The sequence below is a fragment of the Pongo pygmaeus genome, chromosome 2 (assembly GCF_028885625.2).
Source record: "Pongo pygmaeus isolate AG05252 chromosome 2, NHGRI_mPonPyg2-v2.0_pri, whole genome shotgun sequence".
NCBI classification, from domain to species: domain Eukaryota; kingdom Metazoa; phylum Chordata; class Mammalia; order Primates; family Hominidae; genus Pongo; species Pongo pygmaeus.
This window is the reverse complement of record NC_085930.1, coordinates 59,162,627-59,189,264: the sequence shown is the minus strand read 5'-3', so window position 1 is coordinate 59,189,264 and position 26,638 is coordinate 59,162,627. Positions and strand designations below refer to the sequence as shown.

The window sequence follows — 26,638 nt, the reverse complement described above, 5'->3', positions numbered from 1 at the left end:
TATTTTGAGGTCACTAGATTTGTGTGCAGTTGTAAGGAAGAAAGATCCCATGTCCCCTTTACCCACTTTCCCCCAGTGCTAAGATCTTGCAGAACCACAGTGCAGTAGCCCAGTGGGGATGTGACATGGACGCCATCCACACGACTTCTGCACAACGTTCACCTTTTCACAAATTGGTTGCTGATGTTTAAAACTCAGGAGATTTCAGAAAACCTGCTGGATTTCTGGCTGCTCTTGAGCCATGAGGCACGGGGCGTCCTGTGCAGTGGGCCCTGAGACCAGGTCTCGGTGCTGTTTGTTAAGGGTCTGTCTGTTGGGGAGTGCATGGTGAGCTGGGCAGGGGAAGCAGCTGACCGAGGTGCAATCTCCCCACCCTGAGGGGCAAGGGACCTGGGTGCTTAGGGGCTGCTCCCTGGGCAGGTGGGGAGGGGCTGCTAATTCTCCATCCCTTCCAGCTGCCCTCTGAGTGGGAAGAAGACACTTAGGATCACCAGAAGACACCCTTGAGAAGACAGCCAAAGGTGCTGGCCGCTGGCGTCCAGGCCGCACAACTTCTGTCTTGTGCATTCTGTTCCCAGGGCCTGCAACAGCACCTGTCATAAGAAGGATTGAGTGCGGGATGCTTAAGCCTGAGCGCCTATCTGCATGCTCTGTCCCAGGTGGCCCTGGCTGGTGAGGAGCAGAGACGCCACAGGCCCAGTATGAGAACAAACCTTCTTCTTCATTCACACAACACAACACGTCCCAGTCACCAAAGTACATGTGGGCTTTTTCCAGCAGCCAGCTTTTCAGCTGGGTGTCTCCTCCAGCTAGGTGTCCCAGTCAGCTCAACTCTGACACCACCTGCTGGGGATGGCATGAGATCCCACAGGTTGAGGGCTCAGTCCCACAAGATCGCCCCCCACTTCAGATGCTGCAAGCACAGGTTGTGTCTGTGGACTGTGGTTCTGACCACAGTCTGGCTATAAACTGGGGTTTCCAGGGTTCATTTAATTTGCTACTGTGCCTCACAAAACTCAAAGAAACCCTTTATTATTGATGTGTACTGGTTTCTTATAAAGGACATTACAAAGAATATAGATGAACAGCCAGATGGACAAGATGCCCAGGATGAGGTGTGGGGAAGATGCACAGAGCTTCTGTGCCTTCTCTAGGCATGCCCCTCTCCAGGAATCTGCCTGTGCTCAGCCATTGGGAAGCTCTTCTGAATCCTGTCCTTTTGGGTTTTTAGGAAGGCTTCATGACCTACATGACTGACTAAATCATTGGCCTTTGGTGATCAACTCAGCCTTCAGCTTCTCTCTCCTCCCCAAAGTCAGGGGGCTGCTGAAGGTTCCAATCCTCTAATCAAAGGTTGGTTCCCTTGTCAACCAGCCCCAATCCTGAGGATATCAGGGATCTGCCAAGAGTCCCCTCGGTAGAACAAAAGGTTCCGCTCCTGTCATCCAGGAAATTCTAACAGATTTAGGAGCTCTGTGTCAGGAACCAGGGTCAAAGATCAAATGTTAGAACAAAAGATTCTCCTAGAGTTTCTATCTACAAGGGCCTCAGGAGCTTTGTGGCAGGAACAGGGAAGAGACCAAAGCCTGTTTCTTATTCTGTCACAGTCGCACATTGCCCCCATTAAGGGTGCCCTCCCTTTGCTGCAGCAGGGCCAGTGTGGATGGGAGGGTGCTAGAGCCAGACCTCTGGGTCCTCAGGGCTCCAATCTCAGCTCCCCCCATGACTGGCTGTGTAACCCTGGGCAAGTCCCATCCCTCTCTCCACCTGTTTCTTCATCCTTAAAATGGGGGCAACGAACTCCTCAGGGCTGACCCACAGGATGCTCTCAGAGGAGCAAGCACTCAGAAGGCAGCTGGGCTTCCATGTGCGGGCCCTGCACTGGGGCTTGCCTAATGGTACTCCACCGCCTTGCAGCCGAGCTGTCCATAGCCACCCACTTGTGTGGACAGGACATGGCCAAAGGCCACAGGGCCGGTCAGGCTCTGCACCGGGTACACCCAGGTGTGTCGCTTCCCCCAGACTGCTGGAATTCAGCTTCGGCCACTTCTTGGCTGTGTGAGGGAGACCCAGGCCTTGGTTTCTCCATCCGTAGTATAGGGCTCATGAAGAGTGCTTTCTGGCAGAGTTGTTAACAGATTTGGGGATGAGGGTCATCCCTCAGGCAGGTCCTTCAAAAAGAGCTTTGGGAGGGGGTAGAGTGATGTGCCCCCAGCGAGAGCTGAAGAGGGTACACTTGCCGACTGAGGGCCCCCACTGCACCTGTCACCCAGCCCCCCCAGTGGGAGCCAAGGAGGGCACACCTGCCACTGAGGGCCTCCACTGCACCTGTCACCCAGACCCCCAGTGGGAGCTGAGGAGGACACACCTGCTGCTGGGGGCTCCCACTCCACCTGTCACCCCACCCCCCAGCAGAAGGCAGCAGGAGGAGGGGATCTACACTCTGTGCCTCTGTGCCTGGTTCAGTGTCACATGGCTCCCCATCTCCTCATCATCAAGATGCAGATCCCCACATCAAATGTTTGGTGTGGTGTGCCAGAGGGCTGCCACAGCACACCCCAGCATTAGAGCCCCACCCACCCACTAAAGCTGTCCCGGACAGCACAGCCTTCCTGGAAGGGGAAGTGGGCCCAGCCCCCCTCCCCACTGTGAAGCCTGCCCTCCTGCAGAGCACTGTCCTCCCCAGGTCAGCGCTGCAAGTGCCCTGCCTGAGGCCAGTGACCCTCCGACCTGCACATGTCTCCCTGCACAGGCCGGGCGCCCAATGAGAGGCTGGAGGAGGTGGCCCTGGGGCTGGAGGTCCCCGCCCTGCTGGGCCCTATCTGCCCAGTGTCTTCCTGGCCTCCCCACAGTGCTGGCCTCTGCCTCCATCTCAGTCACACATGTCCAGCCTCCAGGCGCTGTGCTCTGGCCTGCCCCTGCGGCCCCTCCCAGAGAACCGGGGACGCCAGGCTGGGGTGCCCCATGCCCCAGTCAGGACCCCCAGCCTCAGCCCTGCGGAGAAACAGGTAAGCAATGGGCCGGTGCTCCCAAGGCCTTGGCCTCTAGGCGTCCTCCAGGTGGTCCATAGTGAGCACCCACACTTCCTGCCCTCTCGGTGGGAGCTGCTCAACCGCTCACCCTGGACTCCAGGGGCTCCAGCCTGTGTGGGTGCAATGTACGGTGGACTCTGTCTCTTGGGTGCAGCCGCCCTTGGGTGCAGGATCGCCGTGCCTGTTTACAGATGAGGACCCTGAGGCTCAAGGTCAGCAGCCGGTCAGTGGTGGCTCTTTGGCCACCTCCAGTGGGAGGAGGCCTTGGGTGGGTGTGAAGTGTTCCACACCCAGCACCAGGTCTGCCCCAACACGCAGAACGCTTGCGCACAGGTCAGCTCTTGTTTTCATTTGCAAATGTCCCTCCCGCAAATCTCCAGAGAATGTGCGGCTGCATGGCTGAACCCTGTAGCCGGCAGGCAGGTGCTAGGGAAAGATGGGCTGAGGCCAGTATCCCCTCACCTAACAGCAAAGCAGGCCAGGGATAGTGCACGCTTGCCAGTGGTGCCCTGTCTAGGAACCTCCCTTTTGTCATTTGTAAGCTTGAGATGAAAATGGTGACACCAGGGGGTTGTGGAGAAGAGTAATGAAATAAAGTAGGTGACACGGTTATATAGACTTTCCTCCTACTTTTTACTGGAAACTACTCAAGAATTTCAGAAACAGTAGGGAAGTGGAAACTGCAAACAAGCATAAAGATTAAAAGAGGAATCCTACCTCCCCAGATAAAGATGGCTGCCCTTTGCACCGGAGCCCCCTGGACTTTTCTGGAGCCACCCACAGAGGCCTAACAGGACACAGTGGGGACAGTAGCGGTCACTCAGGGCAGAGCTGGCGCTAGGGAAGGGGGAAAGGGGAAGCAGGTTGGTAGGTGTGGGGGTGGAGGGGAGTTGGGGGGCTAGGAGGATGCTGGGGGTCCTTGTTGGAGTAGGGCACTGGGGGCAGGTGGAGCGGGTGCTGGAGGGAAAAGGAAATGGGGGAGGGGACAGCAGGGTAGGGTAGGTGGTGGGCACTGGGGGGAGGGGGGAGGGAAGGTGGTGGGCACTGGGGGTGGGAGGAGGGTAGGTGGTGGGTGCTGGGGTGGGGGGAGGGTAGGTGGTGGGTGCTGGGGGACGAGGGGGAATGTAGGTGGTGGGTGCTGGGGTGATGAGGGGGAGGGTAGGTGGTGGGCACTGGGGGGAGGGGGGAGGGAAGGTGGTGGGTGCTGGGGTGGGGGGAGGGAAGGTGGTGGGCACTGGGGGTGGGAGGAGGGTAGGTGGTGGGTGCTGGGGTGGGGGGAGGGTAGGTGGTGGGTGCTGGGGGACGAGGGGGAATGTAGGTGGTGGGTGCTGGGGTGATGAGGGGGAGGGTAGGTGGTGGGTGCTGGGGAGGGGGGAGGGAAGGTGGTGGGCACTGGGGGGTGCAGGAGGGTAGATGGTGAGTGCTGGGGTGGGGGGAGGGTAGGTGGTGAGCACTGGGGGGTGGAGGGAGGGTAGGTGGTGAGTGCTGGGGTGGGGGGAGGGTAGGTAGTGAGCACTGGGGGGTGGAGGGAGGGTAGGTGGTGAGTGCTGGGGTGGGGGGGAGGGTAGGTGGTGGGTGCTGGGGTGATGAGGGGGAGGGTAGGTGGTGGGCAGTGGAGTGGGGGGAGGGTAGGTGGTGGGCACTGGGGGGTGGAGGGAGGGTAGGTGGTGAGTGCTGGGGTGGGGGAGGGTAGGTGGTGGGTGCTGGGGGGTGGAGGGAGGGTAGGTGGTGAATGCTGGGGTGGGGGGAGGGTAGGTGGTGAGCACTGGGGGGTGGAGGGAGGGTAGGTGGTGGGTGCTGGGGTGGGGGGAGGGTAGGTGGTGAGCACTGGGGGGTGGAGGGAGGGTAGGTGGTGGGTGCTGGAGTAGGGGGAGGATAGGTGGTGGGCACTGGGGGGTGGGGGGAGGGTAGATGGTGGGCACTGGGGGGAGAGGGACAGTAGGTGGTGGGTGCTGGGAGTTGGGAGGATAGGTGGTGGGTGCTGGGGCGATGAGGGGGTGGGTAGGTGGTAGGCACTGGGGGACAGGAGGAGGGTAGATGGCAGGCACTTGGGGACAGTGAGGGTAGGTGGTGGACATTGGGGGGCAGAGAGGGTAGGTGTCGGGTGCTGGGGGACAGGGAGGATAGGTGGTGGGTGTTGGGGGTAGGGGAGGGTAAATGTTGGGTGCTGGGGGTTGGGGGAGGGTAGATGGTGGGCACTGGGGGTTGGGGAGAGGGTAGGTGGTGGGTGCTGGGCAGATGAGGGGGAGAGTAGGTGGTGGGTGCTGGGCAGATGAGGGGGAGAGTAGGTGGTGGGTGCTGGGGGTTAGGGGGAGGGTAGATGGTGGGTGCTGGGCAGATGAGGGGGATGGTAGGTGGTGGGTGCTGGGGAGTGGAAGGGGTAGGGGGTGGGTGCTGGGGAGTGGAAGGGGTAGGGGGTGGGTGCTGGGGGTTAGGGGGAGGGTAGGTGGTGGGTGCTGGGGAGTGGAAGGGGTAGGTGGTGGGTGCTGGGGAGTGGAAGGGGTAGGGGGTGGGTGCTGGGGAGTGGAAGGGGTAGGGGGTGGGTGCTGGGGAGTGGAAGGGGTAGGTGGTGGGTGCTGGGGAGTGGAAGGGGTAGGGGGTGGGTGCTGGGGAGTGGAAGGGGTAGGGGGTGGGTGCTGGGGAGTGGAAGGGGTAGGGGGTGGGTGCTGGGAGACAGGGAGAGGGTAGGTGGTGGGTACTGGGGGGGCAGGGGAGGGTAGGTGTCAGGTGCTGGGGAGGCTGGTGAGTGGTGGGTCCTGGTCGGGGGCGGGTAGGTGGTGGGTACTCAGGGGCAGATTGCAAGCAGGTGGTCCTGCCCCTTTGCTCCCCTTGGCCCATCTCCCAGTTGTCCAGGTGTTGTTAATGTTTCTTCCCCTTGGCCACCTCCCTGCTGGGCGCCAATGCCTCAACCTTCACCCCGGAGCTCAGGGAGGGCCCTGCAGCCTACACATCCCCTGCGGCGCCCTGTGGCTGTGATCAGCTCCCTGTGGCTGTGATCAGCTCCCGGGGTGTCTTGTGCTGGGAGAAGGTGGCTCCAGGTGGAGGATTGGCCACCTGGGCTTTGCTGGGTTATGTCCTTTGCTTGAAGGTCAGGACACCCTCGGAGTAGGAGCGGATGCGGGTCTGAGGGCTATGGGCGGCTCCCTGAGTCCTGTGGCTTGACTTCCATTTTTTATTTAAATGTGTTTCGTTGATCTTTAACATACGTATTTGAAGACAATTTTATGAGATAAGAAATCGAAGTATAAAAGTGTAAATTCCCCAGTTCACCTTCTGAAGTCACCGCGGCCTATTTTTTGGCATTTGTAAGCCGAAGATGAAAACAATGACAACAGGGGGTTTTGGAGAAGACCAAATGAAATAAAGTAGGTGACAAGGTTATACAGACTTTCCTCCTACTTTTTCTTTACTGAAAACTACTCAAGAATTTCAGAAACACATTCTGTACATCTGTGCAGTGCAGAAGATGTCTGTGAACCCTCTTAAAAATACAAGCAGAAGCATCTCTACACATTAGGTTTTTTCAGATTGTTCCTTCTTGGTGCATTTAGAGGGCCCTGTCTTTGAATGGCTGCATAGTGTTTCATTATTTGGATGAATTAACGTGCGCATCATTCTTTGCTCATCTTTAACGGAGCTCTGTGACTGGAGTGGGGCCTTTGCCAAGTTAATCAGTACAGTCTCAGCATGTGCCCGACACAGCTCTCACCGTGCACAGGGAAACTTCAGTCACACGACTGGAGCAGTTCCCCTGTTAAAAATGTCCTCAGTATCTACCCCCAGGCGCAGTTTCTCCTGGTGACCTTTTCCCCAAATCCACCCCACCCACAGCGCCTGTGCCAGGCATCCAACAGCAGGTCCGAAGATGGCCAGCGTCTGTGTCCCCATCACTACCAATGTACTCCCCTCCTGAACTTCTTGAGGGGCAGAGCTCCACTGGGTTCATTTCCAGGTCTCCAGTGACAGCAGCAGATGTTTGCAGAATGAGTAAGAGTTGTACTAGGAGCCCTAACTAACATCCCATAAGATTTCAGCCAGCAGGAGAAATTTGACAGGACTTCTTGGAAGAGGTGGCTATAGCAGCTTAGGCAAGGTTCCTAGCCTGGGAAAGAAGAAAGGCCATTTGGAGACAAGGGGAGGCAGTGTGCACAGATGTGGAGACGGAGCTATCTGAGGTGTCTCAGGGTGAAGGAGGTTCTGTGCAGGCCGGGGCTTGGTATTGAGCTTGGAGAACCAGACCCAGTCGGCTGATGGAGGACTCTAAATGCCAGGAACAGCATGGCCTTATCAAATGGGTAATAGGGAGCCCATGAAGGTTTCTGAATAGAGGCATACCTGCTGCTTAACTGTGCCCCCCACAGAGTATAAAGGCTTCTATGGAGGTCCCAGAGGGGTGGGGTGGGCAGAGGCCCAGCTGGAAGAAAGAATGGGCAGCATGGAGGCCCACGAGTGTGGAAGATGACAGTTTTGACAGCCGGGCACTCACACACATTTAGGTGTGCCAGGGGCTTTTCTAAGTACCTCAATTCATTGAGTCTCCAAGGCAGTCCTCCGAGGTGGGTACTGTTATTATGCCCACTTTACAGATGGGGAAAGGGCAGTCAGAGAGCGGCAATGTGCATGTGCCATGTGGCAGGCCTGTGCCACAGCAGCCTCGCAGAGCCACTGCAGCCCATGCAACCCAGAGCGCTGTCCGCACCCAGGAGGCAGTGCGCACAGATGTGGAGAAGGAAGTCTGGCTGCAGCTCCTGGCTGTCAGTGCAGCCTCGGCCTAGAGCTGGCGGGGACCCTGAAGAAGTCTACACGAGTGGGGTGCAGGAACAGGAGTGACTCAAATGAAGCCAAGCCATTTGGATAGTGGCCGTGGTTTCTGGCAGAAATAGTGACAGTCAGAAACTTTCAGGTGGGTGAGGTTTAAAAGTGAGCTACTGCCGCACAAGCTGACTGCCAGGTTAGAATGAAAGTAAGTCCTAGGCTGAACACACACACACACACACACACACACACACACACACACATCCTGCTCTGTGGGCTGAACAACGTTGCAGGCTGGCATCCTTTTATTTTGGTGCTCGGCCACCATGCAGGACAGGCGTGTGCCTGGCACAGGTGCCCTGGTGCCCAAGGCAGGGTTCTGTTATTGCCTGTATTAGCTTCCCATGTCTGCTGTAATAAATTGTCACAAGTGTAGTGGCTTAAAACAACACATATTTATTCTCCTACAGTTCCAGAGATCAGAAATCCGAAGTGGGTTTTACTGGACTGCGATCAAGAAATAGTGCAAGTGTACGGATGTTGAATCATGCTTGCTCTTTGCTTCCTTAGTGTGTCTTGTAAGCCTCATTTTTTTGCAAAACTGTTACATACAAGACTATCCTGGTTTATGTTTACATGTTTGAAAAGTTCATTATATATATATATATATGTATACATTTTAGAGACAGGGTCTAGTTTTGTCCAGGCTGGAGTGCTGCAGCGTGATCATAGGTCACTGTAACCTCAAACGCCCGGGCTCAAGCAATCTTCCTACCTCAGCCTCCCGAGTAGCTGGGACCACAGGCATATGCACCATGCCTGGCAATTTTTTATTTTTGTAGAGATGGGGGTCTCCCTATGTTACCCAGGCTGGTCTGGAACTCCTGGCCTCAAGTGATCCTCCTATGTTGGTCTCCTAAAGTGCTGGGATTACAGGCATTAGCCACCATGCCTAGTCTTGTATTTTTCGTAGCATAAACATATAAAAATCCTGAGAGCACTGTGCTCCTTCTGGAGGGAGCTGGATGCAGTGCCGCAGTGCCCACTGTTCCGTGGTCATCAGGAAGCTGTGGGCCCCATCACACCACACAGCCCTTCCTGGGAACAGTGGGCACTGCTCAGCCTGAGACTCCTCCTCTGCTGAGGTTGCCAGGGTGGATGGAGGCACTGGGCTTCCCCTCCAGGCCACCCACAGTCCTGTTGCAGGGCCTTGGGCAGGTCATGTGACCTGTGTGAGCCCTATCATCTTGTTTTAATGCTGAGAGCTGCCTCCAGTCCAAGGCATGGAGGATTAAATCCAGGCCAGTGAGAGTGAGCCTTTCTTCCCCACAAAAGAATGTTTATTGCATGCCTATTAGGTAACTCTAGATACAGAGGATGAAGTATTAAGCAAAAATAGAAGACAACTTTCATGAACTAAATAAAAACATGAAATTGCAGATAAAAAGACAGTTTATCCTGGAAAGAAAAAAAACCCTTGATATGGAATAATCAACATGAAGACATATCTAGGCTAACTTACTGAATTTCAGCAATAAAGAAAAATTCAATGGTTAGCAAATGGAAACTTTATACAAGGGGAAAATGTGGCAGACAGAGCTTTGGGGCTGTATTTCGGATTTGGAAAAATTGCCAGAATCTCCTTTGCTTAGGGCACAAGTTTGTGCTTCATTTCAGAACAGATTGAGCTTCTTACACATTTCACCTTTAAGAATGGCCGAGTCATTTCCATCAACTGACATGATTTTAAATTCACTAATTTTCACAGAACCTTTGTTGTACTTTTTGAGCTATGTAATTATCTGAACAATGTTTCTAATGCATTTGACACAACTGATTACGAAAGAGGTCCTCCTTGGCTAGCACATGAGTAAAATGTCCCTTCAAGCCCCGAGGCTGAGGCTGGCACTGCCTTTAGAATAGCGAGGATAGTGGTCTCAGGCTGCAGCTACCACCTACCAGCAGGCTACGAAATCAGTTTAGGAAGTGCAGCAGTATTGACTTGAAATGAAAGGAGCTAGAAGAGGATGGATGTATTAGAACCCACGTGGGAAGGTTGTCTTGTTGCATGGAGTATGGGTGTATGTATCCAGGTAGCCATAGGAATTGCTTCCTGTGGCTCACGATCAAAAGAGTTCATGTGTGTGTGTAAATATATGTTGCTTTTGACAACTTTTTCTTGTATGTGCTTGCACTTGCACAGGGTACTTAAGGCCATGTGGGGTCTACTTTCCCCTCTGGAGCTTCTGCATTCTACACCGTAGCCACAAGCCTCAGGCAGGCCCCTCTCTGGTCCCTGCCTGGGGGTAAGCAGCGCCATCCCCAGAACAGGAGATGGTTCACCGTAAGCAAGAAGAAAGAGGGATCGGTCTGCCTTCATGAAAAGGGCAGGAGGGGGCAATCAGGGAAGGCTTTCTGTAGGAGGTGACACTGTAGATGGGCCTGGGGTGAGAACAGTCTCTGGGTGGGCAACAGGCTTCTGAGTGGAGCAGAGACAAATCCATTTGGGAGGAGGATGGCCCATCTCGGGGCCTCAGAACACCGGATCTGGAGCCCCAACCCACACTGCCTCTCCGCTCTCCTACCCCAGCTGGCGCTGAGGAACGCCCTGCGCTACTTCCCGCCGGATGTCCAGGAGCTGCTGGCCCCAGAGTTTGCCCAGGAGCTGCAACTGTACGGGCACATCTACATGTACCGGTTTTGCCCTGACATTGAAATGAGGTCAGCCTTGTAGGCACAGCTTCAAAGGGACCCAGAGGGGCAGGCAGCTCCCGCAAGGGACTGTGCTGGGGGCCAGGAACAAGGGGGCAGTCAGCAGTGAGGGAGGGGGAAACCCAGTCTGTCCAGAGTAGGAGGCAGGGGAGGGAAGATTCTGGGTCGTCGCCTCGGGAGCCGGAGCCCAGCGCTGGCTGCAGCCCTGAGCCTGCCAGAAGATGGGGGCAGCTTCTCAGGTCTCTCAGGCCCGGCCCATCTGTCCTGAGCAGCCAGTCCTGTGCAATTCTGGAGCCAAATTGTATACAAAACCCCTTTTAAAAACCATGGCTTGTTGTTCTGCCAGAGGGCAGGGAGAGCTTTGGGGAGCTCTGGCAGTGACTTCAAATACCTCACTATCTCGATGAGGGTCTCAAACTACAGTGTGCACAGCACCCCTGGAGGCCTTGTGGGAACACGGGCTGCCAGGCTTCACCCCAATTTCAGACCCAGCAGTTCTGGAGTGGAGCTTTGAGTCTGCATTTCTGCAGTTCATTGTTCTTGAAGGTGCCAGCAGCCCAGGCTTGCCTTGAGTCATCCCAGGGTTGTTCCCTTTAAAGTAGGAGCCACGTTCCTCACTCCAGCCAGTACCTCCGGGCCTGGCACCTGCTGGAGAATTGGTGCCCAAAAGTGTTCGTTGAATGAATGAAAGAACAAATGAATAAACTCTGCTTACCCAGAGGGAGAGGCTTCTGGAGAGCAGTCATCAGTTCTGCTTTGCCAGCAGCTGTCTCCCAGGTGGAGCGTGCCAAGTGGGGAGGGAGAGCAGGGTGGGTTGGGGCCTGAACGCCACCTCCCTCAGCCCTAGTGGCTTGGAGCCCCCACTGTATGTTCCTTGCTAGTTCTGCAGGCCCTGTGTCCAGCTATCCTTGCCTGAGCAGCCAGGGGCTGGGCGGGGCCGGGCTAGATGCTGTGCTTTGGCGGGAAGGGCAGCCTGGCGGTTGGGCTTTCCCTTGCAGGGCCTACTCGATTGAGCAGTACCCCTGCCAGACGAAAGCAGCTGCCGCCATCATGCACATGATTATGAACAACCTGGATCCTGCCGTGGCCCAGGTAATAGCCAGGGAAACCGAGGCCCAGCACTGTCCAGCAGAAACAGAACACGAGACACACATGTCATGCTTTTAAGCTCTTAATTTTGAGATAATTATAGATTCACAGGAAGTTGCAAAGCTAGTAAGAGAGGTCCCTGGCCCTTCCCTCGCCTTCCCCCAGTGGTCGCATCCGTGTCTATAGTACGGCCTCAAAACCAGGACGTCACTGTGGCTGCAGTGGACACACGTCCAATTTTAAATATTCTAGCAGCCATATGAAAAAGTAAAAATAAACAAATTTACACTATATTTTATTCATCCTGATATATCAAAAATATTATTTTTTTACTTTTTTTTTTTTTCAACCTCTGGGGCTCAAGTGATCCTCCCACCTCAGCTTCCTCGGTAGCTGGGACTACAAACACCCGCCACCGTGCCCAGATCCAACATATTATTATTTTAACATGTAATCTATATAAACATTATTAATGAGATATTTTACGTTGTTTTTCATCCTGAGCCTTTGAAATCAGGGGTGTATCTATGCAAGGAACAGAGCTGAAAAGCCATTCATGACTGGTGGCCACCATATTGGGTAGCATAGATCTGGTCCCATGTGCCTGTCTGGGGCACCCTGAGCCAGTCTATAGAGCAGCTGCCATATTTGAGAATGGAATGCCTCTGGGGTGTGTCCCTGCATTCCTTAGGGGTGATATGTTGCCAGAATGGGACCACTTCGCCTAGTAGGTGGGAACGCCCTAAACCCTGGCCCCGGCCCCAGACCCTGGTCACAGATCAACCCTGCCTTTGACCCCAGGCTGAGTTCCCAGAATGACCCCCGACCCATTCTGGGAACGGTTAGATCTGCCCCTAACCCCAAGCTGAGCCCTTTCTCTAGTCACAGCAAGGGCTGGTGTTCTTACAGATGTGTCCATCCCTGGGCCTCACCCTTCTGGCTTCTCTCCTTGTCCCATTGAGCCCCCAGGGGATGGGGGCCCTTTCTCTCCCTGTCTGCAACTCCATAGGCCCTTCCCAGGCCCTCATCTCAGATGACCCCGTGTCTTCCTCAGTTTCCCCAGGAGCTGGTGACCTATGGAGGAAATGGGCAGGTGTTCAGCAACTGGGCTCAGGTACTGCACACCGTGTGGCCTCACCCCCACCCCTGGCCTTTCCCCTAGTCTGGTCCTCTGGCCTAGGAGCTTACAAACCCACGGCTCAGGATGCAGGCCTCTGCCTCCCTGGTGCCTGAGGCTCCAGCATTGGAGATTGTGTGGGGAAATTTCAGGTTATAGGAATGGGCGAGGTGGTGTTGAGGGAGGCACCAGGGCCACTGGAGTGGAATGGAGACCTGGGGGCCTGCGGGAGCTGTCCGGGCATGGACGGTGGTGTGGGGCTGGGTGTGGGGTGCTGCTTCCGCTGACAGAATCCCCACGCTCTGCTCTTCCCCCAGTTCTGGCTGACCATGTTCTACTTGTCGAAGATGACAGAGGAGCAGACTTTGGTCATGTACAGCGGGCACCCACTTGGCCTCTTTCCCAGCAGTCGCAGTGCCCCACGGCTTGTCATCACCAATGGGATGGTGGGTCCCAGCAGCTGGCACAGCACCTGCCCAGGGCTCCAAAGAGAGGGTGCTGATGCTGGAAAGAAAGCCCAGTGCCCCAGTGCTGTGCATCATCCCCAGGGCTCTGTGCTCGCCCTCCAAGCCCTCAGGCCCTCTGTCTGCCCCCATCCTCTTCTCCAGGTCATTCCCAACTACTCCTCCCGGACGGAGTATGAGAAGCTCTTTGCCTTGGGGGTTACAATGTAAGTCACTATTTCAGTCTATTTACACTGTGTTTCCCCGTTAGCCATGGGTCATTATAAAGCAAAATGGTGATATTAAATACAAGTTTTGAAAGACATAGTCACAGAGCTGTAGCATAATTAATTTTATTTTTACATATTCCCTAGTAGTTTTATGTATATGCTTACAAATTTTATATTCTTGAATGCAAGAGAACCTACAATTTTAGATCCTGCCTTTTTCCACATTTTATTATGAACCATTTCAAACATACAAAAATGGACCGAATTTACAGTGAATATCACCGAATTTCTGTGATGAATATGCTACTTATCATACTCACTTTATCATGTGGCTATCTGTCCCTCTGCCTATCCATCCATTCAACTTGTTTTTTTTTATGCATCTCAAAGTCAATTGAAGATATTACTGACTGGAATTCAATATTTGTTTACGGTTTTTTTTCTTTTGAGGTGAAACTTGCATATAATGAGATGCACACATCTTACGTGCACCACATTTCAGGTTCTGACAAAGTGTGCATCTGTGCAACCAAAACCATTAGGCACAGAATGCTGCCAGTGCCCCAGAGAGGTCTCTCACAGCCTCTCTCAGGGAATGAAAGCTTTTCATTTGTTATAGAGGTAATGCAAACTATTTCTTTTTCTTTCCTTTTTTTTTTTTTTTTTTTTTTGAGATGGAGTTTTGCTCTTGTTGCCCAGGCTGGAGTGCAATGGTGTGATCTCGGCTCACTGCAACCTCCGCCTCCTAGGTTCAAGTGATTCTCCTGCCTCAGCCTCCCGAGTAGCTGGGATTACAGGCATGTGCTACCATGGCCAGCTAATTTTTTGTATTTTTAGTAGAGATGGGGTTTCACCATGTTGGCCAGGCTGGTCTCGAACTGCTGACCTCAGTTGATCTGCCCACCTCCACCTTCCAAAGTGCTGGGATTATAGGCATGAGCCACGGTGGCCGGCAATGCAAAGTGTTTCATCAACCATTATAAATGGAGCTACACTGAAAAGGAGATCCCTCTCACATCCTGGATTCTCCAGTTGACAGTGTCTCCTGTGTTCTTCCAAACACTTTCTATGCATGTGGGCTTGGCAATTTAGGTGGTTAGACCATTTGAGCTGGCCTCTGCGCCTTGCCTTTCCCACCTTCACAAGAGAGCTAGGAGATTGCTGCATTTCAGGAAGCAGATCTCACGTATTCTTCCTTTACCTGCAATGTTCAATTGCACTAATTTATTTAACCCTCTTGCCTCCCAATCTGGCTTGCTTCCATGGGCACAGTGCAGGGCCCTGTCCCTCTCTGCCATGTGGTGTTTCCGCCACTCACTTCTCTCGTATCCAGTGGAGGGGCATCTCAGCAGCTTCAGGTCTTGGCCCTTGCACCTAAAGTTGAGGTGAACATCCTTGTGTGTGTCTCTGCCTGGTGTAAGCATGTAGTGTGGGCATGCTGCACACATTCAGCTGGAGTCTATACAGCCAAATATTCCCCAAAACAATTCTTCACCAATTACGCTACAGTTTTTAAGAGAACAAAATCTGCTTGTAAAATGTCTGGGAGGCGAGAGGGGACAAAGGTGTCCATAGCCTTCTTGTGTTCTCTGTGCTCTCTCTCTCTATTTTATGTAAAGGAGAATATATTAATGCCTCTTGGGTAATTAAATACTAATTTTCAACCTCCTAAAAAGAGTGGCTGGGAGGACCTGGGCCTGGCACTGGCTGAGCCCTGGGTTTGGCTTCTCTCCCTGTGGTCAGGTACGGCCAGATGACAGCAGGTAGCTACTGCTACATCGGTCCCCAGGGAATCATCCACGGCACTGTGGTGAGAGATGGGGCCACGCCTGGCTGTGGGCTTCCCAGCATGGGGAGTGGAGGGGGCGGGCTGGGAGTGGGCAGTGAGCCCCCACCTTTTCTCCCTGCAGCTCACTGTGTTGAATGCTGCACGTCGGTACCTGGGCATCGAGGACTTGGCTGGGAAGGTCTTTGTCACCTCTGGGCTCGGTGGAATGAGTGGGGCTCAGGCCAAGGCCGCAGTCATCGTGGGGTGCATCGGTGTGATAGCAGAGGTGAGCTGGGGGGCTCCTGCCCTTCGCTCCTGCCTGCCTCCCTCCCTCCCTCACTCACTCCCTCCTTCCTCCCGAATCACTCACACCACAGACCCCCCTTCTCATCCTTCCTCGCCCAGGCCACCCTTGCCTCCTCTGAAAAGCCCCACTGGACCTCACTGGGTGGGTTCCCATGGTGGCGTAAGCTTCCTGCCTTCAAAGTGCCCATCACCCTGCATGGGCAATGCCTGTCCACTGCCCTCCCACAAAACTCTGACCGTCTACTTATGGGTATAGCTTTTCTGTATCCCACCACATCCCTGGAATACAGATGGGAGGGAATGAATGTGTGTGAATAAATGAACTCATAGACTCCCCACCTTGAACAGGTGGGGAGGCAGACAGGTCACCCTCCATAGAGGTGAGTGCAGGCAGCTTTCCCTCAGTGGCCCCATCTTAGTTACTTGAGTTTCTATAAAGGAACACCTGAGGCTAATTTATAAAGAAAAGAGGTTTGTTTGACAGTTCTGCAGGCTGTACATAAAGCATGGTGCCCACATCTGCTTCTGTTGAGGTCTCAGAAAGCTTCCACTCATGATGGAAGGTGAAGGGGGTCTGGTGGGTCACACGGTGAGAGAGGGAGAGCAGGCAGAGGAGAGGGAGGTGCTGGACCTTTTAAACAACCAGCTCTTGTAGGAACAAACAGAGCAAGAACTCAGTCATTACTGCAAGGACTGCATCAAGCCATTCATGAGGAAGCTGCCCCATGACCGAAACACCCCCCATCAGGCCCCACCTCCAACAGCAGGGATCAAATTTCAACATGAGGTTTGGGGGACAAATATATCCCAACTATAGTAGGCTCTCACATCTTTCTTTGGTGGGTGCTAAGGAGAGGAAGGGAAGTCGGAAGTGGAGGAGGCAAGGAGCCTTGAGGCAAGCCTTGGCAATATGTGCCAGTGGGATTTGCACTCAGTTGATGCCAAACCTACATCATATGTACCTGTGCTTGTTAGGAGTGCACTGAGCTGCAGGTAACAAGAAACCTACCTACAGCGGCTTGTGTAAATAGGGTTTTATTTTACTCATGTAACCAACAGTGTTGGCATTGGTTTGGCAGCTCAGTGATGCTAATATCTCTAGATTCCCTTGGGCTTCCCTTGTAGAAACAATGGCTGCCCCCACCCCAGCCATCCTATCCATGTTCAAGACAGGAAGAGGTGAGAAGGGAAGTGTCCACTATGACTCTATTTTTTCAGGAAAGTCATGTCTCCAAACCCCCTCCTTTTATCTCATTGGTCAGTCTTAGGTGAAATCGATGTTCTTATCTGCAAGGGAGGATGGAGATAGTGGACAGGTCCTTGTGATTAGCTTGGACGTAGACCATCTCCTGGGGCTGAACCGTGTCAGCCTGAACACTACCTGGGTTCTGTTGATAAGGGAGGTGGGAGAAGGAATAAATAGAGGGAGGGCAGCTCATGGTGTCTTCCCTGAGACTGTGTTATAGAAAAGCTAGGGACCTACAGGGTATGGCACCTCCCTAGTTGAGGATGATACACTTAGGGAAGATTTGTAACTGGGTGGCCCCATGTCTCTGGCCCCAGGTGGATAAAGCAGCCCTTGAGAAACGCTACAAGCAGGGCTGGCTGATGGAAGTGACTGACAGCTTGGACCGCTGCATCCAGAGGCTCAGGTACAGCTCCAAGCTCAACTCCAGACACCTGACACCTGACATGTGGCAGCAGGAGACCGCAAGAGGACCCCCATGGGGCAGCTTGGTGTGGGCCTGTTTAATGCCTGACAGCTGGCTACATGTGGGCACCACACATACATGCACATGTACATATACATGCACACACACAGGCACACGCACACAAGGGCTGACCCACGGGTGGTGATAGGGCAGAAGCCTCTGGAAGGGCCTCCAACATTCCATCATTGCCAGCTGCAGCCACTGGGCTGTGGGTTTGGTGTCAGACACTTGGCCTTGATGGGCTTCGGGTAGCCTTCTTGGGGCTCCCATGCTCTTACCTGGTTCTGCGAAGCATGAATCTTCTCTTCCCTGCTGTGTGGGCTCGCAGAGCCGGCCCGGCCTGTGATAGGGGCTGCCCTGCACTGCTGCAGTGGCGAGCCTGTGAGGTGTGCACCCCCTCCCTGTACTCCAGGGCAGAGCTTCGCCCACGGTGCTGAGGGGCAGTCGGTGGGTTTCTCCGCCTCAACCCCAGGCAAAGTCTTCAGAGGCATTTCAGTGGGATAGTGGGAAGATTGCCTTGGGGGCTCCTGCTCGGATGCCACTTTTGAAGCATCCTCTCAATTAATTTACTGTGCAGAGCAGAGTCCTGTTACCGGAAGACACATAGGTGCAGTGGTTGCCCACCTGGCTTCGACTAGAATCTCCACAGGGGCTTAAAAGCTGTTTCTGATGAAAATGTAAACAAAATTTGAGAAATGATGCAGTGAACTATTTTGACCTAGATCATTCTAACATACCAATCTAACCACATCGCACCCTCTTTAGAACTCTCAGATAATTTTTCATCGATGATAGAAGAAATTCCACACTCCAGGTGTGTTGTGAGGGGCTTCCCTGACCTAACTCCCATCCCTATTCAGGCTGTTTAGCATCCTGAGTGTGTGCATGTACACACACACACACATAAATGCACACACATAAACACGCACAACACTCATGCACACACATATAACCACACAGACACACCCACATAAACACACACATAACACACACATAAACACACTTAACACACACATGCACACACATACACAGAGAACACAGAACACACATGCACACATGCTTGCACACACAAACACACAACACACATGTAACACACATAAACACACTTAACACATACACGGAGAACACAGCACACATATGCACACATGCTTGCACACACAAACACAACATACACATGCACGCACATAAACAGATACATAACACACAACACATACATAAACACAAACACAGATAGACACACACATAGACACACGACACATGCATGCACACACAGGCACACACAGAGTGCACACATGCACACACATAAACACACACATACACACACATAAATACAGACACAGACATATACACATGCACACACAAACACAAACATGCGTAAACACATAACTCATGCACAAACATAAATACAGACATAACACACACACATACACACTAACATGCATAAACACAATATGTATGCACACACATGCACACACAACACACAATGCACATATACATAATAAACACAAACATAACACACATACACGCACACACAACACACATACACACATGTAAACACACGTATGCAAACATGCATGTAACACAAACACATAAACAAACACACACAACACACAACACACATGCACACATGCATAAACATGCACAGAGACACGCAGCACACACAAACACAAACACATAAACACACAGGTGCACACACAAACACACAGACACATGCACACACCATAAACACACACAGACACACATACACACAACACACACACACGCACATGCCCATAACATATATTCTCACACGCATACATACACATATGCATATACACGCATATATACATATATATGTACACGTGCATGCACATCCACACATGAACACACACACACATACACATACATCAAAATCAGTTTAAGGAACTGCCTCGAGCAACCTGTCTGCCACACTTCCGCAACCCCTGAGCTGGGGAAGACCCATGGGAATGGAGTGAGCTCTGCTCACGGTTCCCACAGGGTCCTTCAGCTGGGATTGCAACAAGCCCTGGGCTGGGCCGGCCTCCCTGCTGCCCTGGGACTGTGTGTCCTTTCCTGCTTTGTCAACCTTGCACCCCTGGGGGAGGGGACATGCCTGGCTCCCTCGGGCTTCTCCAGGCCACTCCTGGTGAGCGTTCAATCTGCTCTCTCATGGGGGCCATACCACCTTCCCTGCATATTGCTGCTTTTTGATATCTCTACTACCTGCAAGGCCTGTTCAAATCTTCTGTTCCCCAAAATATGCTTTGATTTTTCTTGTCCTATTTTTCCGAATAATTTTGGGAATCATCTTTAGTGAATCCTGCAACTCTGGGACCATTTTGGGTGGGTTCTGTAAAGATCCCTGTGGAGGTCCCACATCAATAACCCGAATTCCATGGATCACCCAGGCAGTTTTGCTGCTGCCATGTGGGTTTTCTGGTCTGGGGCATTTGGGTGTGGATTTTCCCTTTATGGTTGTGTGTCCTGGACAAAAGTCGGGGTCCTGCAGGCATGCTTCATGGCCCAGCCCCATGGCCCCCACGCTTGTACACAATACCTCTGGTGGCCTCCTGGGTCTGCCTCTGTGTGCAGCTGGGGTGCAGGTGTGTCTGGGGCACCTATGCACAGGTGCGGGGGGCACCTATTCTGCTTTTGTGTCCTTCCAGGGAAGCAAGGAAAAAAAAGGAGGTGCTCAGCCTTGGTTACCATGGCAACGTGGTGACTCTTTGGTGAGTGGGGGTTGGGAGTTGATGGCCAGCTTGGGAACCCAGATGGGGCCCCCTGAGCAAAGACCTCAATGCTGACCAGGAGCTGCCGGGACACAAAGCTTTGAGCCTCAGTTCAGCGCCACCCTTGTTGGCCCACACCCTTACCCAAGCTTGGGGCAGCCGTCCCTGCCCTGCCCACAGCCTTCCCGTAGGTTCTCTTTCCGGGGGAAAGCAGGGTCTGGCTCGGGCTGTGCCTGCTGGATTTGTGGGTGGGAAAATGTGCTACGGTCCCCACCTGGCTGGCCCCAGACTCTGGGCCCAGGCTGTGTGTGGCTTGTACTGACCACCACATGGCTTCCCCAGGGAGCGCCTGGTCCACGAATTGGACACGACGGGGGAGTGCTTGGTGGACCTGGGGTCAGATCAGACATCCTGCCACAACCCGTTCAATGGCGGCTACTACCCCGTGCAGCTCAGCTTCACGGAGGCCCAGAACCTCATGGCGTCCAACCCTGCTGTGTTCAAGGACCTGGTCCAGGAAAGGTGCTACTTCGGGTTGGGGGTGGCAGAAGCATTTGGCCTGGGCAGACCACCTTGTCCTGCTCTGGCCGCCACCTGGTTCTCCAGCAACCAGCTGCTTGGCCTTGGGCAAGACCTTAACCTCTCTGAGCCTCTGCCTCCACCCGTCAGACGGAGTCATGACTCACCTTTCAGCAGTGCACGGGGACAAGCTGGAGTGACATTTGCCAAATGCCCACTGTAGTCCCGGCATGGTGCCAAGTAGATGCTGGGGTGTGAGACCTCTCTGGGGCATCTGTTTTTCCCCAGGGCCTGATGGGGCTGGGGACCAGGAAATGCTTGTTTAGGGAGCTGCCAGCTGGGCCTTGAAAGGTGCAGAGGTTCTAAACAGATGATAGGATCAGGGGCATTCCAGGTGGGTGGGGCCGACCCGAGGAGCAGGGGCAGTCAAGGCAGTGGGGCTGGAAGTTGGCAGGGAGCATGGCGGGTGCGACTGCGGGTGCCACATGGGGGAGGCCCCAGGGCCTCGCAGCAGTGGTGCTGACCCATGGCTTGTTGCAGCCTGAGGAGGCAAGTCTCAGCCATCAACAGGTTGGCCGAGGAGAAGTTCTTCTTCTGGGACTACGGCAATGCCTTCCTCTTGGAGGCCCAGAGAGCAGGTAGGAGGGAGGAGGAGGGAGGGGCCACGACCCTGGGCCCAGCCTCTCAGGCCAGTGCCACTGGCTCCCACCTCACTCGGAGATGCCATGGGTGGCCCAGCGAGTCCCGACTGAGGCTTCGCTGTGCCTCTGCCAGGCCTTCTGGATGCTGAGGCCCAGCCAGGTGGCTCAGCCTCTCTGGGCCTCAGTTTCTCCATGTGCTTTAGGAACATAAAGTCCCATACGGAGAGCAGGTACAAGACTCAGGTGCAAGCTCCGGTCCCAAAATTGCAGCTTACCTTTTCTGTGATGGAAACTTCCTTCTGTAAAATGGGCAATTCTTTCATGGGGTATGAGGTTCAAAAGGCACGGTGTCCACAGTGGGAAGCCCCCCCAGCCCTGTCTACCTCCCTGCAGGTGGCAGGCTGTGGAGCGCTGGAGACTGACATGGTGTCCATGGCAAGCGCATGCATCCTGCGCCTGGCCACACAGACGGCAGCATGCTGGCCACGGCTGCCCCTGCTTTTCTCTTCTTTTACTTGAAAAAGACCTCGTGCATCCTTCCCCAGCCTCCCACTGGGCCCTGTGTTTAAGTTGCCATCTAGGGTGGCCATGGGTGTCCTGCCTTGGGTGGTGACTGTCCGGGCTCTGCCCACAGGAGCAGATGTGGAGAAGAAAGGTGCTGGCAGGACAGAGTTCCGCTACCCTTCCTACGTGCAGCACATCATGGGGTGAGTGATGGGCAGCTGCCACATCTAGTGTGCCCTGTGCCGCCCCTGCCCCCTTCAGGGTCTGCGTCCTGGGTATTTAGGTTGGAGAAGCCTCAGCCTCTGACCGCCCCTGAAGTCATGCACTGAGACCTCCACACCACCCCAAAGTGGCCAGGCTCCGTCCATGGGTTTTCCACCGCAGACAGGCAGGTGAGGAGGAAATGCAGATGAGAGACACCTCCTGCAGGGCCTCAGTGAGAACAGGGGGCTGCGGGGCCTAGAGGCCGAGGCCGCTTCCTGGCAAACAACTACACCTGAATGATATGTCTTCACAGGCCCTTGTGGGTGGCTGATGGCTGGATCATGAAGCCCAGCACCTGCTGTGGCCCTGGGGGTCGTGGGCCTCTCTGGCCATGGGGGGCAGGTCTAGGGAAGGCCAGCAGCCCAGGACAAGCAGGGGATGAGGGCAGGAGCCAGAGAGGAGCCTCAGCCAAGCTGAGAAGTCTGGGCTTTCTGCTGGGGGCAGGAGGGACCACACAACTTTTGGAAGATGTGCCAGTCCTCAGTGGGTGCCACATGGGACCCGAGAGAGATGGAGGTGAGAAAGGCAAATGCCACTCACTGTCAAGCTCACTGTGGGGTGCAGAGGTGGGAGGGGCTAAGCACTGGCAGCTGGCACTCTCCGGAGAGGGAGGGCTGCCCAGGAGGAGGCACCCCCTGGCCTAGCAAGTGCAGGAGACCAGGGAGGGCCCAGGCCACGGCATCCTTCCCCCAGGACAGCCCTGTCCTGGAGCCTGGCTCCTGGGAAGATAAGCTCACCTAGGGCGAGTTCCCCAAGGCTGCAGCCCCAGGTTGACTCTCCTCTCAATGTGACTGTCACTTTTAGGTGACAGATTTTCTTGTCATCTGTAACAGCAATTGGGGTCATTTCTGTTTGCCCAGGTCCCGGCTCCCCACTCCTGTAGCTAGAGATGGTATAGCCAGGAGGCAGGGATGGAGGGCTGGGGGCACTGGGACACAGAGAGGGGACAGGGAGGCCCCTGGAACTTTCTGTCCAATGACAGCTTAGGGGGTTCCACACCTGACTTCTGGATGCTGAGCCCTCCTCCCTGGTGTGCTCACACCTGCACCCCCTCCCCCACCAAGCCAGCGGGCCCAGGGTGAGGAGGCATCTGTGCTTGCAGGGACATATTCTCCCAGGGATTTGGGCCTTTCCGCTGGGTCTGCACATCGGGGGACCCCCAGGACCTGGCGGTCACAGATGAACTGGCCACATCTGTGCTGGAGGAAGCCATTGCTGATGGAGGTGACGCCATTGGTGGGGATGACCATGGGTGGGTGGCCCCCCAAAGCTCCTGCCTCCATAGAGACAAGCTTCCATAGCAGGCCCACCTAGCTAATTCTGGGAGGGAATCCGGGCACAGATGACTTTGTGAGTCTGGTGGGTGATCAGCTGGCAACACAAAGGGACTTAAAGAAACTTGAGTGAGTTGCAAAGATCCTGGTCCCCAAGTGTCGTTCTCAGCCATGGAGGCACAGGCCCCACCCACACCAAGCTTCTGCCCTCCAGAGCTGTCCTGGGCTCTGCCAGTGAGGACCTCTGACTGCGAGTGACAGAAAGCCCCTCAAAGTGGCTGAAGCAGGACGGTCCAGGGCTAGGGTGGCCAGACAGCAGTGGCCGGGGCCAGGGTTGCTGGGCAGCCCGCAGCATACCACGGCCCCTCTCAGACCCAGCCTCCCCCTCCATGTGGCCAGGGCAGTGCTGACAGCAGTGCTTCTAGTTCCTTCTTGCTGCCTTCCATGATGAAGCTGCCTCCACATGCTCCCGCCAGCCTTCCACGCCTGCCAGGTCCACAAGGGTCTCCTCTGCATCAGGGTCCGCCATGTTCATCTTGGGTTTTGCTGATGCTAAGTGTTGGTTCCGCCAGAGGGTTGTGTTTTTGCATGTCTACATGGCCCGCCTGGTTTTTACCAACCTTTGCTCTCGTTGAGTGGGTCTGACGTTGCTGTTTCATGGTTATTTTATGACACTTCCTCTGTTGTTGCAGTTCTTACTCTGCAGCTTTCTTACAGGTCGGGTGGCTTTTCTGTGTGGGTCACCAGCCTCTGCTGTGGGCTTCACATCTCTAGGGCCTGTACCCACCCTGCTGCTGGCCAGGTTCGGTGGGCTGGGCAGGGGCCCAGGTTACACAGACCCAGAGCAGGAGAGCCAGGCAGGGGGGAGACGTGGTCACCTGTGTGGAGGAGGAGGCGGGCAGGGGCCCAGGCAGGAGGGCAGGGGAAGCAGGGGCCTTCTCCTAGGGGTCTGGTCAGATGTCTCCTGGGCTTCCCTGGTGTGAGAACACCAGGCAGCCAGTGGGGAACGACCAGCCCTCCGGAAAGAAGCCCTGAGCTGCTGCACACGCAAAGACCCTGGTGTAAAGACTCCAGGTCTGGCTGGTTTCCAGGCGTGCTGACCCAGCTCCACATGCCTGCAGCGCACGCCTTGTGGCATCTCCACTCGGCAAATACTCTAGTCGACGGCTGTGAAGTCACAGGAGTGAGAGATTTCTATTACCTTCATTTTTAGTATAATTTGGTAAAAGTGTAAGCTTATTTAAAATTTTAATGATATTTGTGTTAACCACTGACTCACACAATTTCTGGAAAATTACCAATCTACTTTCACGAGCTGGTCAGGCTGGCTCCCGTGCCCCCTCACACGCACACATCCTCCATGAGCTTGGCTGGCTAGCTCCTGCATAGGCCAAGTTTATTTCCACCTCAGGGCCTTTGCGCTGGCTGTTCCCTCTGCCTGGAAGGCTGTTCCCTCAGAGCGTCCTTGTCCGGTTCCTTCCCAGCCTTTAGACTCAGCTTGATGGCCACTTCCTCAGAAAGCCCCCGCATCCACCACCCTGGGGTCCCCCTCACCACAGTCCTGTGTTCTTCATGGCCCACAGCGGCCTTTGTTCCTGGTGCCTTGCTCAGTGCTGGTGTATAGTAGGCACTGAATAGCTATTTGTGGAGGGACCGAGTGCATCAGGCAGTGGGCTGCATGGCTGTGCATTAATTCGTGGGGCCATTGGCACTGTTGGTCCCCAAGTTCACAAAGGCAGGGGTGGGGTGGGGTGGGCTCCCTCACCTTGTGTCCTGGCTCAGTGGTGGGCTCGGGGCAGGGTCTGTGCTGAGCTGAGCAGCCTGCCTGAGGGTAGGTCTGTGCCCCTGGAGGGTCTCTGACGCCTGCTCTCCTTTCTCCTGCAGTGAGGGCGTCTGTGAAGCTGCAGTACATGGACAACATCCGCTGGATCCGGGAGGCCGCCAAGCATCGGCTGGTGAGGGCCCAGGCCTGGGGGAGGCTGGGGTGGCGGCGCTGTCAGGAGACTGCCCAAAGGTGAGGTGCTGCCGACGGGCGCTCAGCCTCGTCCACGGCCTCCAGCTTGCCAAGCCCTGAGAGGGTGCACACACTAGATCCTGTGTGACTGTTTGTGCCAGCCCCATGATGGCCACACTGGGAAGGGAAGGAGCCCAAGGGGCTGCTGGAGAAAGAAGCCCGGGACTTTTAAAGGGTGGCCTGGGAAAGGACATGGAGAATTTGGAACCCTTGTGCACTGTTGGTGAAATGGTGCAGCCACATGGAAAACAGGAGGAAGCTTCTGCAAAAAATCAAAAATAGAATTACCCTATGACCCAGCAATTCCACTTGTGGGTGTGTAGCCCAAAGAATTGGAAGCAAGGACTCAGAGAGATACTTGCACGCCCATGTTCACAGCAGCACTATTCACAATGGCTAAGCTGCGGAAGCCACCCAGGTGTTCACTGATGGACGAATGGATAAACAAAGTGTGGGTTAACCATGAGATGGAATATGACTCGGCCTCAAACAGAAGGGAGTGCTGACACACGCGACAACGTGGATGAACCTGGAGGACACCATGCTAAGTGAAATAACCCAGTCACAAAAGGACAAATACTGCATGGTTCCACGTCTATGACGTCCCTAGAGCAGTCAAATTCATAGAGACAGAAAGCAGAATGGTGGGTGCCAGGGGCTGGGGAATGTGGAATGGGGAGTTGGATGGGGCAATTGTTTTACATTATGAATCAACTTAATACCACTAAACTGTGTACTTAGAAATGGTTAAGATGGTACATTTTATGTAATGTATATTTTATAATTTAAAACATAGAGGGGGAAAGTGGCCTGGGGCTCTGGGGCAGTGACCATAGTTGGGCAGATCGTTCTTCATCCTGTTACTCAACAAATAGAGGCAGCCCTGCAGAGGAAAGAGTTTGGGCTCTAGAGCCAGGCTGCCCGGGCCTGAGCAGCCTCCCATATCCTCAGCTGTGTGACCTGGGGTGAGTGGCTCAGCCTCTCTGAGCGCCATGCCCTCATCTGCAAAGCGGAGACGGGTGGTGGCAGTGTTTGGAGCAGGCCCCTGTGGCCCTGCTTGTACAGGGGAGTACGTTGTGAGGCTGAGCTGACAGATGTGTCTTGCCCAGTTTCTGCTGGGTGTGTGTGCGGGAAAGCACCAGCAGGGAGGGGTGGGTGGGGCTGCCTCACACAGAGTGGCCAGGGAAGGGGTCCGGCATGTGCGTCCAGGTCTACATGCTGAGAGGGTGGCAACCAAGTGACAATCGGGTGAGGCAGAGGGACCAGCCCGTGCACAAGCCCCAGCTCGTGCACAGGCCCCACGGTGGCAGCAGGCTGGGTGTAATGAGAACAAAACAGAAGAAAAAGTGGGCATTTGGTTCATACACCTTTGGCCATGGACCGTGTCTGAACTAGTGGGTCTTGGCCCAGGAGTCCCAGGGCCAGGAGGGGCCTGCCCCTGTCCTGGGCTGTCTCATCCATACGCAATGGTTTGCGTTTGTATCCAGCCTCAGAGCCCCCGTGCCAACAGCATCTCTGTGACGGTGCTG

At 54.5% G+C, this 26,638-nt stretch overlaps 1 protein-coding gene across 1 annotated transcript in view; it reads left to right on the top strand.

The window, feature by feature from the left end:
* Positions 1-2,828: 2,828 nt before the first annotated feature.
* Positions 2,829-26,638, top strand: part of UROC1 (urocanate hydratase 1) — a 37,097-nt gene continuing 13,287 nt past the window's right edge. Inside the window, exons 1-15 of the mRNA XM_054480794.1 lie at positions 2,829-3,008; positions 10,378-10,508; positions 11,498-11,591; positions 12,643-12,702; positions 13,023-13,151; positions 13,314-13,375; positions 15,122-15,188; positions 15,289-15,432; positions 17,016-17,104; positions 19,831-19,893; positions 20,236-20,415; positions 20,953-21,050; positions 21,688-21,760; positions 22,924-23,045; positions 24,980-25,050. Coding sequence (XP_054336769.1) covers positions 2,883-3,008; positions 10,378-10,508; positions 11,498-11,591; positions 12,643-12,702; positions 13,023-13,151; positions 13,314-13,375; positions 15,122-15,188; positions 15,289-15,432; positions 17,016-17,104; positions 19,831-19,893; positions 20,236-20,415; positions 20,953-21,050; positions 21,688-21,760; positions 22,924-23,045; positions 24,980-25,050 — 1,509 coding nt within the window. The 5' untranslated portion in view covers positions 2,829-2,882. The remainder of the gene's footprint in view (positions 3,009-10,377; positions 10,509-11,497; positions 11,592-12,642; positions 12,703-13,022; positions 13,152-13,313; positions 13,376-15,121; positions 15,189-15,288; positions 15,433-17,015; positions 17,105-19,830; positions 19,894-20,235; positions 20,416-20,952; positions 21,051-21,687; positions 21,761-22,923; positions 23,046-24,979; positions 25,051-26,638) is intronic.